Source organism: Felis catus, chromosome D4 (genome assembly GCF_018350175.1).
Source record: "Felis catus isolate Fca126 chromosome D4, F.catus_Fca126_mat1.0, whole genome shotgun sequence".
In the NCBI taxonomy this organism is placed as follows: Eukaryota; Metazoa; Chordata; class Mammalia; order Carnivora; family Felidae; genus Felis; species Felis catus.
Window position 1 is genome coordinate 15327612 of NC_058380.1, and position 10681 is coordinate 15338292.

At 38.0% G+C, this 10681-nt stretch overlaps 1 protein-coding gene across 1 annotated transcript; it reads right to left on the reverse strand.

Moving 5' to 3' along the window:
* Positions 1-8831, reverse strand: LOC123381617 (ATP synthase F(0) complex subunit C2, mitochondrial-like). Its single transcript, XM_045043168.1, has one exon. It carries the CDS (start codon positions 7224-7226, stop codon positions 6681-6683), a length of 546 nt encoding a protein of 181 aa, XP_044899103.1. The 5' UTR covers positions 7227-8831; the 3' UTR covers positions 1-6680.
* Between the last annotated feature and the right edge of the window lie 1850 nt (positions 8832-10681).

The window sequence follows — 10681 nt, forward strand, 5'->3', positions numbered from 1 at the left end:
TTCCAGGAATAACCCCAAATTTGTTATGGTAGATATCATCCTTTTTTTTTATCTCTGCATTCAATTTGCCTGCATTTTGTTTGTGATTTTTGCATACATATTCAGAAAAGAGATGGGCTTATATTCATTTCCTGTAGTCTTTCTTCTTGGGTTTTAATATCAAAATTAGAATAACCTCATAAAATAAGTTGGGACATATATCCTCTTTTTCCAAGCCATGCAAGAGTTTTGATAAATTGTTGCTCACTATATTCTCAAATATTGCAGCACCCCCTCTCTCTTCTCTGGAACTCTTATTTCACATATGTTAGACCTCTTCACCATGTCACTTATGTATGTTTTCACACTTTTTTTCCCATCCATTTTACCCCCTTGGGATATTTTTGTTTGGCCTGTCTCCCAGTTCCTGTCTCTTTTCTTCATTTGTAAAAATCTGTTATTAAAGTACTATTGATTTCTTAATCTTAGCTATTTTTTTTTTGTTCTAAGATATTCACTTGACTTTTTTTCTGGTTTCTAGTATTCTATTGAAAATCTCTGCCATCTAATTTCTTAGACTATTATTCTCACCTATTTTAAATTTCAACATCCAAAACTTCTGTGTCTCTCTATTGTCTAGCTTTTTTCTTTTGGTTTTTAGTTACTTGGTCTTGTACCCTAGCATATCTGGTTATTAAAGGCTGGAAATTTAGTATGATACATTTAGGTGACAATTTAAGTCTCTTGATGATATTGCCTCCATGGTGGATTTATTTGGCCATTGGCAGGCTATTAGGGTTAGAGATGACTACCTCGTTCCAACCAAAGATTGACATGATATAAAGCTTCACTTTGGCCTCCATGATCTCTTTCCAGTTCACCTCTATTCCTCAGAAATTGCTCTTGGAAATAAGAATTCAAGCTAACAGGCAAGGAAGTTTACCAGAGTTCTCTTTCCTAAGAGTCCCCAAACTGTATCTCATCACTCCTCTCCTTCAGCCCCATAAGACAAACAGATAAAATATCTCCTTGGTATCTTGACCTCTCCATTGCTGCTTGTGAATTTGCAAAGAGGAACTGAATATATCTGTTCTCTCTTCTCTCCAAGGTCTTGGCCCTCGTTTTTTTGCTATTTGTCTGGTTCCTTCAAAGACTCTCCTATTTCTCAGAAGTTGTCCATACTCCTCTATCCCACCTTAATGTCACTGTAAGTCCCAGGATGTGGATGCCCTTCTTCAGCTCACTTCAGGTTGTTTAGGTAATCCACCCATTGTGGAGTGCCCTTTTCCAAAACACTAGTCTAAACTTGCAGTTGATAATTATATCTGTGAGCCTTTCACCATTAGGAATCTAGAAGATGATTCACAAGAAACATGACATGAAGGAGAGAGTAAAGGGACAGGGGCTTTTTTTTTTTATTTTGAAACTTTTGCTTTAATTTGAATGTATGAATGAAAATTCCTATTACTATATTTCTAAAAATAAGATAATTAGCATTTATTTTTGTTCCACTGTCCACATATAAGACAGTGAAAGCACTGTTAAGATAGCTTAAAATGCTTAAATCTTATAAACACTTCACCCTTATAAATATTTTTTCTTTTACTGATGTGTCTCCAAATCTCTGTCCAGAGAAGTAGAATTACTACTTATTGCTACGAATCAACTATGTGTTGTACAATGAGCTTTTTTCACTTATCATCCTACTATAAACATTTTTATTTATTGATACATGCTTCACAAATTTTAATTCAAAATATTTCTATTGTAAATAAGGTATATGTATACAAACATACATATTTACACTTTTTTACTTTTTTTCTTTGAATATAAAGTTTGAGAAGCAAATAATAATAATAATAGTTAAATAAAGAGTCTTTGAAGTATTAAAAACCTGTGCCCCATTCCTAGCTCTACAACATTCAATCAGTTTGACTTCAGGCAAATAATTATTCCTTACAGGGTACATTTTCCACGTTTGTAAATTGGTGAAAGCAATACCTACTGACTGCTGAGGGTCAGTATGAGGATTAAATGGGCTAATGGAAAATTAAACATATATATATATATATATATATATATATATATATGGAACGTTTTGGTGGTTATGGGCATGTTTATGGCATAGATTGTGGTGATACTTGCACAAGTATATACTTATACCCAAACGTTGTGGGCATTAACTATATACCATTTTTTGTATGTCAATCATACCTCAATAAAGTAGTTAAAAATTTTTTTAAATAAAATCTATATGTCACCAAACATTTATTAAGCCATTCATTAAAAAGTAGCTATTATTATCATTATCAATAATAAATAGATTATGTTCATTTTTTTGAAAACAGATTATGTTTTGTTGACTAATGTCAGTATAACACCTCTTTGTATGTGATTTATTCCTATTCTTATCACCCTTAGATTATATCAATTATTGCCATCTTTAGATTTTATCAATACAACAACAAAAGCTGTTATTCGAATACTCCCTGTAATGATAAGGAAATTGAAAACATTCTTCATTGTGCCAGAATTAGTAGAAAGAATAGGCTATTTGTATGTTATTTATCTTGCTTTGGGGTGTGTTTTATCAAACTTGTTCTACAAGTTAATACAAATATTTGCATGTTGTGTAATAAAAATACCTTTTCCACAGTTGTAGTCTTTTCTTTCTATCCAATGAGCCACCTGAAAAAACTCAGCTTTCTGTTGATGCCAAATCCATTCACCCAGGGTACTCCCAGTTCTTGCACTTCAAAAGAGACAAGTGCACTCAGGTGGAAAACATTCATGGGAAGGTATCTGGAAGTGATCAAGGTCTAACTTCAAACCAACCCTAAATGAGAGATGTGGTAACAAATCCCACACAGTAATGAAGACAAAAATACATACTCCTGCAATGAACACTTCCTTACTATGGCTCAAGACTTCAATGTCTCAGATGAAAGATGCTCATAGCCATTGAGCAGGGACAGATGAAAGCAATTCTACCAGAACAGTGCATAGAAAAAAATGCTGTTGCCTTTAACCTTTTGCGTTATTTCAAACATGCCTGAAAGCACATTTAGTTAGTGAGTGGCATGGGTTATGTTGACTTCACTCTGTTTGTTGGAAACACCTCAGGCTTTCGGATCTCCATCATTCAGGTGGAAATACAAAAAGTGTGAGGCATGACCCAAGCTAAACTCAATCTGTGCCTGTAGAACTTTCAGCTTTTTTTCCCCTGTTGTTAAAGATCTCCGAATTATAAAATACACTAGCTACTTCATGCTACCACTAATATTCTTGAGATACAACCTTCCCCTCTGTTATTCTCCAAGAGGCATTCATTCTGAGAATCAAAGAGCCTGATTTTTTTAGTAGTGCAAATATAAGCTAAATTGCTTAAATCAGTACTGTTTTGTGAAAAGATTTTTATCTGGGGAGGAGAGTGGATTAAAGGGATAAGTCATGCCTCGGGGCCCAGATATACCCTCTGTTCCCTGACTCTGATTTTGACCTGGCATTAACGAGGCTAATTGGCAATATCTGAATAGTGAGACTATTGACAGGTAAATCATAAACAGCTAAAAATAGTGCTCTCTCTGGTATATCCCTAGAAATCAAACTTGAAATAGATGATGTTGAACGACACAGAAGCCTTTCTACTGTCTTCTCGAGGCCACTCTACATTCTCTGCACCCTCTTTCTTTGTCATAAGCTGTAAGGACCAAGATAATGTTACTCCCATCTGAAGGACCTGCTACTGTAAGGTGTCAGAGACACTCTTCAATCATGAAAGAAAGGGAAGGGAAGTAACAAATGCCAACAGAGGCCCATTTTCAGATCTCTTGTCAAGTGAGAAAATGACCTCTCTATTGCTAAGCTCTTGTTAGGCAAATTTTATCTTCCTTGTACGTGGAAGTGTTCCTCACTGAAACTCATCTCCTGATCCCAGCCTGTTATTTTGACAATTTTCATTAATGATTAACCGTGTGGATCCATCACCATTTGGTGTTGTCTTATCAGCTTGGTATAGTGCAATGATGTCTGGTCAACTATATTTTTATAGAAAACTAAAATCTTGTTAAAAGTCAGAAAAGCCGGTAAAGTTGCTCACTCTTTGACCCATTTCAGCCTTTTGTTACTTTTAGAAAAGTCATTTCTTATGGACAGAAAGAGAGATTCTTTAATCTTTACTGAATTCTCTCCAAAAGAAGACTTCCATTCACAACACATAACCAAACATTTCAAACCCTGTTTGCCTACTGGGGCACCTGGGTGGCTCAGTTGGTTAAGCATCTGACTCTTGATTTCAGCTCAGGTTCATGATTTCATGGTTTGTGGATTTGTGCCCCGTATCAGGCTCCAGGCTAACAGCGTGGAGCCTGCTTAGGACTCTCTCTCTCTCTCTCTCTCTCTCTCTCTCTCTGTCCCTCTCACTTCTCTGCCCCTATCTCACTGGCACATCCACTCTCTCCAAATAAATAAACTTAAAAACAAAATCTTCCTTGCCTCCCATTCAATTGCTACCGAGAACTACACATCACGGCACAGCAAATTAGTCCCAATCTTCTCCCTCAGCTTCTAAAACCTTCAATCTCTTCTTTCAGCCCAGCACAAACTCTTGCCTCTCTTGTGCCCACCCTTTTATCCTTCCTTTTCAACAAATAACTCCTGGCCCTGAGCAGTGAAAAGTAGTTGAGGTAGGTTTCAGCTTACTATTCTTACCGCTTCATTTCTCATTCATAATTCCAGGCTGCACAACCAAGCCCCACATTATGGAGACAAAGAAAAAGTACCCCTGGCATGTGAGAAATGTAAGAGATGCTGAATATTCACCTGTCATTTTTTTTTTCCCTGTAGCATCGCAAAGGGTAAGTTTTTCAAAAGACTAATATGTTTAAAAGTAATTATTAAAGAAATATAAACAAGGAGAGAGGTATTTTATTATCACTGTGTAACACAACTATTGTCCACATTCTTCTATAAAAGATGTCTTTAAGTCTTCTCTCTTACGTTGCCTTGGGTGTTGAAAATTCTTAGGTTTGTAATAGTCCTATAAATTTAAAGTAGCACTCTTTTTTGGCTTAAAAAGGAAAGTATTTGGCAATTTAGCAATTCTCTCTGTTAATACTGTTAATCTAGGTTTAACTGTAGCTAACCGTCCATTAAATGAATAGGAAAAAGTGGCTTTCTTAGTCATAAGCCAGACTTCATACATCTTGACTAAAGCCAAAGCATCCAAAACTCAAAGCAAAATTATAAGTGATTTCTCTGACTGCACATTTCCAGATTATGAGGTTTGACTCTCCTGTAGGCAAGGATGTCTGTCTCCCATTAAGCAATTTCAAACTATGTGCAATTTATGTTTAAACTAAAATCTGTGGTTATTAGAAATAGTTTTATAGCCTTAGTTGTCCTGGGAATATCTAACATGAATTGTTTCTAACCTTAGAGAGGGTTAGGCCCTTTCTACTTCTAAATATTTGAAAACACATCTAAAGTTACTATATTAAAAAAATACTAACAACTTTTTTTATATAAGGAGATTAGGAGTCCACAGTTCTATAATCTATATCCTGTTCAATTACAAAATACACTTGAACATATTTTTGATGTGTCAGAAAAGGCAATAGGATGACTTATTTTAATAAAAAGACCTGAATGTCTCTTCACTCAGTGTTTTTTATTCTTTTCTGTGAGAAAACAGCCGCTCGGATCTTCTTTGAAAACATCTACCGGCCATCAGTTAAAAACCATGTTACCCAGATTCTTATGGATCCTGAAGCAACAGTGGGGAAAAAATGATTAGGGGTAAGATAAAAACTGTTCTTGGGAGAACTACCTCTTTCACTGCATTTAAAATGAATGGCTGCTTCTAAACTGGATAGACATATTTCTAGTCCCATAACATTATCCCTGTTCATGTGATGTTGTGACTTTGAGTTATAGCACTCCTGTGTCAACAACAATAGGATTCTAGAAAATAGTTCCACAGAACCCCCTCCATTGGAAGACTTGGTTCTGAAGAGCTTATCTTCCCTGGGGCATCAGTAAAGATAAGCTGGGTTATGTTAGTGGAAACAAACTCCCAATCTCAAGACTTAGCACGTACAACTTTACTTCCTCTCTTGCCCACACAAAGCCATCTATGGGTCTGATAGTTGCCTAGGGCAGTTACCTTCCAATTACTTGAGGATAAGGTTCTTTAAATTTTTTTTTGTAGTTCTACCATTTGGAACTGCAGTCATACAGCAGAGGGAGAAAAAGCTTGAAGAACCCCATACTGACTTTCACCCCCGATGCTTCATCCCAGAGGTGACACACCATTTCTGCTCATAACCCACTGGCCCATGGGAGTCTAAATGGAGACTGGGATATGGAGGAAAGCATATGCAATATTTGACAAAGTCTATGGTCTGTGCCTCAGTACACATGCCACTTTGGAGCTTCCCTCCACAGTGAAAGGTCCAGATATTCCCCAGCTCTCTTTTTGTCCTGACACAGCCACCCTGGAAACCAGGGATTTTCAATGGCGGAGCTATAAAACAGAAAAAGCCTGGATATCTGAGGGATCAGTGGATGAACACTGCTCTAGTGAGCTATCAAATTATATATTACTTGGATGACCAAGAAAACGACTATTATATATTAAGCTCGTAAGTTTTCTGGGGTCATTTTCCCCCCTTATTAATACAGTGTTTATCTGTCTTCCTTCTTCAAACCCTGAGCCAACCACTTTCCCCCAGGCTGCCTGGGAACATACGGGGCAGATGAGACATTGGAGAAAGACCCAGAGAGGTGGAGATGACTCTGTCAATGACAAAAAGGATGAGAAAGGCCACCATCAGGCAAAAGAGCCCCATTGTCTCCAAGAGGGCAAAACCCAGAATGGCATAGGAGAAGAGCTTTAGCTTCAGAGAGGGGATCCTGGCATAACCAATGATGAGGCTCCCAAAAATAGTCCCAATTCTAGCCCCAGAGCCAGCCACCCCTACCTTGGAAGCCCCAGCCCCAGTGAACTTGGCTGCTGTGTCCATGTCGTTTAAAATGGTGCTGGTTGAGAAGCTATGGCTGGGAATAAGCGAGGTCAGGAGATTTGGGTCTGCCAGGCTGATGAGGCTCTCATCGGTCAGTGTCTCTGGTGATTTCAGCACGGTGCTCCTGACGAAGAAGGGGGTGGAGACAAACTTTGCACAGGTGTACATTTTCAGTGCAGAGAAGACAGAGAAGAGTTCAGGGGTTATTTTGTTGCAAACTACCATATAGCCTGTCTTATCCCGAATAATTCAATTAGGTTGTAGGTGTCTTCTGTCTTCCTTGGCCAATCCAGATCACCAAATTTGCTGCAAATTCTCCCATTTCTATCTTCGAATCACCCCCTCAGTTTTATCAGAAACTATTTCTACAGCCTTGGCCCTGTACGGATTCTCAGCTTTGTCCTGGCACTTCTGGGTTCAATGGTCTCTGATGTTTTGATTTATACGTAGGAATGTGTTTCTTGCCTTGTTTTGTTTTGTATGCTCAAATGAAGCAAGAAAATATTTTAACCTATCATTCTATATGCAACTCTAAATAAAAATATAGCGGTGTGATTAGATCTCATTAGAACTGTTCATGCTAGATAAATATGACAACCTGGGAAGGTTTATGCCTGATTAATTTAGACTGTTTAATTTCTCTAGAATTATTGCTGTTCATGAGTTGAGAGCTCATGAATGGAAATTTTTAGGAAGGTAATATATTTGAATCGGTGGCTTTGTAGGTGTGTTAAAATAGCAGAGATCCCTTTTTTATAATGAGCATTAAATTTAGGATTCATGTACATTTTGGATTAGTTTCATTGTAGTAAGCAATTAATCATGGCTTACCCTGTCCATATTCTTCATTGCTTTTAATAGCTTTAGTCACACAGGGTGGATGAGATTGCATTTCATCAGGAACATTTCCAGCAAGAGAGTGTCAGGGACAATGACTACCTATGTCATGGCTCTAAAGACTATCTTTTTAGGTAATCTTGGGCATCTGGAGAGATTCACTGGATTTCTTGGAGTCACCAAGATTCTACCAACAGATTAATTTTTTCTTATGTGTAAAGAAAACCAAATGCTTAAATTTGGAACTTTTCCAGAAATAGCCAGTCTGATTTTAACTTTATTTTGAATATTTGCATTAAATGTAATAAACAGGTATCAAGGGCCTATTTTGTTCAAATCATTACGTCAAGCTCTTTGGGGGATGGCATGGGTAAGGTAATGAGTTAGGCCTTTCCTTTCATGTACTCACATTATTTTTTTAATCTATTTTCTTTTTTCTTTCTTTTTTGTTCTTATTTGTTTTGTTTTGTTTTCCATTTTTATCGTGTTATCTGTTAACTACATTTAAACACAGAGTTATGAGAGCACATTCTTTAGAGCGATTAAGTAAGATAGTAGAAAACATGTCATAAGGAAGGGAAATTTTAAGGTACCATAATCCTTATTCAGTTGAATACACAGGTTTTACAATCTGGGTAGTCACTGGGACACCATATAATGAAATAATATTTCCTTTCCCACATTTTCACAATGAGTCAGTCATGTCATATAACCTTGCGCTTAATCTCCGGTTGCAGGTCAGGGCGGGGGTGCTTTTTCTTTCTTACTCTGGACACTGCTTCAGCTTTAGAGCAGCACCTTTGTATGATGACTGGGTCAGGACAGCCTGGGGGATAGAGGGTGAGACAGTCTAAAACATATCCTGGTTAATTCCTCATTTGAATCGTCCCACTTGTTGGTTTTCTGAGATAGGTGAGTAGGAAAATATTTTTCCAGAACGTACTCAACCAAATAATGTGAGACTCAAGGTCCTGCTAACATCAGAGTGCATTTTCTTTTCTTTTTTTTTTCTTTTTTTTTAACGTTTATTTATTTTTGAGACAGAGAGAGACAGAGCATGAACGGGGAAGGGTCAGAGAGAGGGAGACACAGAATCCGAAACAGGCTCCAGGCTCTGAGCCATCAGCACAGAGCCCGAGGTGGGGCTCGAACTCACGGACCATGAGATCATGACCTGAGCCGAAGTCGGCTGCTTAACCGACTGAGCCACCCAGGCACCCCCAAAGTGCATTTTATAACACTTCCCCATATTAAATCAAAATTACACACCAGATTTTCACTTTCATGTAATTGAATCCAGAGATAATGTTTGTGAGGTATAACTTATTCCAATTCATCACTGTATATTTATTTCATACTCTGATAAAATTACTGGATTTTTCTCACACCAATATATGCATCAGCAATATTTTTACATGTATTATAAGATTCCATGTCCTTAATATTCCTTTATTATCCCTAACTTTTTCTTCAAGTACTTATTTATTTCACCCGGAGTTATGCATTTAAAAAAATTAATAAACTCTGACAAGATCTCATGAAATGTCAGGTGGGGCAGAAATATAATAATTAAGGTCAAATAAACAGCTATCTTTGGCACAAAGGTTATTCTTTTCAATTGCTGAAACAACTTGAGTTGTTTTGTAAATATACCAAATAGAAATACCTTTCTTTAGTGAGAAGAACATTAAGCTTCATTGGGCTATGCTTTTGTATGAATAGCATATCAGCCAGGATGCCAGCAGAATAAAGGACAACATACTCAAACTGGAGAGGTTTTTTTTTTTTTAATTTTTTTTAACGTTTATTTATTTTTGAGACAGAGAGACACAGAACATGAACAGGGGAGGGTCAGAGAGAGAGGGAGACACAGAATTCGAAACAGGCTCCGGGCTCTGAGCTGTCAGCACAGAGCCCGACATGGGGCTCGAACTCACAGACCATGAGATCGTGAGCTGAGCCGAAGTCGGACGCTTGACCGACTGAGCCACCCAGGCACCCCTCGAACTGGAGAGTTAATGCGATTTTAATAGAGAAGCTTTGGGTTTTTTTTTTAAAGGTATAAAAAAAAGGTCATGATCAGCTCAGGTCATGATCTCACGGTTCCTGGTTCGTGGGTTTAAGCCCCGTGTCGGGCTCTGTGCTGACAGCTCAGAGCCTGGAACCTGCTTCGGATTCTGCGTCTCTGTCTCTCTCTGCCCCTCCCTCACTTGTGTGCTCTTTCTCTCTCAAAAATAAGTAAACATTAAAAAAAATAAAAGGTATAAGAGGTGAGGCTTTAGGAAGACAGTGAGGGACAGTGGTGCTTCCTGGGACTGTTAACAAACAAGGAGCTATTTTTCTCCCTGGGTCAGAGGGACAGGGGAGAGAATAGTTATGAGAACCCAGACAGAACAGCTGTATGGAGAAGACATTCAACAATGACTTCCAAATCTCCTGATAGCGTTTTCCTTTGACCTAACTCCACAGGAGGCTACAGGGAAAGGGAGCCAGTGAGGAAGCCTCTGTGTACCAATTTCCCAGAACACAGAGCAGGATGAAAAAAGATGGAACGCCAATCTGGGGAAGGAGGCAAAAGATATATCTAGCACAACTAGTTTTCAAAAATAAGTTTAAATGGCAGCCTTGCTTTTCGGGTAAGCTGGACTCCATCTGTCCCTCTTGTCATCAAGTTTTTTATTTTGTCCCTAGGAAAAAAGAAACACATTTTCATAGTTGGCAGGAGGCCCTTAAGGAGTAAAACAAATCAGAGAAGGGGTGAAATAGTGTTTATCTCCTATAGGGCTTGCTGGATTCGTCTTGAGATACCATGGAGAAGTCAGTGAGATAGATGAGAAACCATG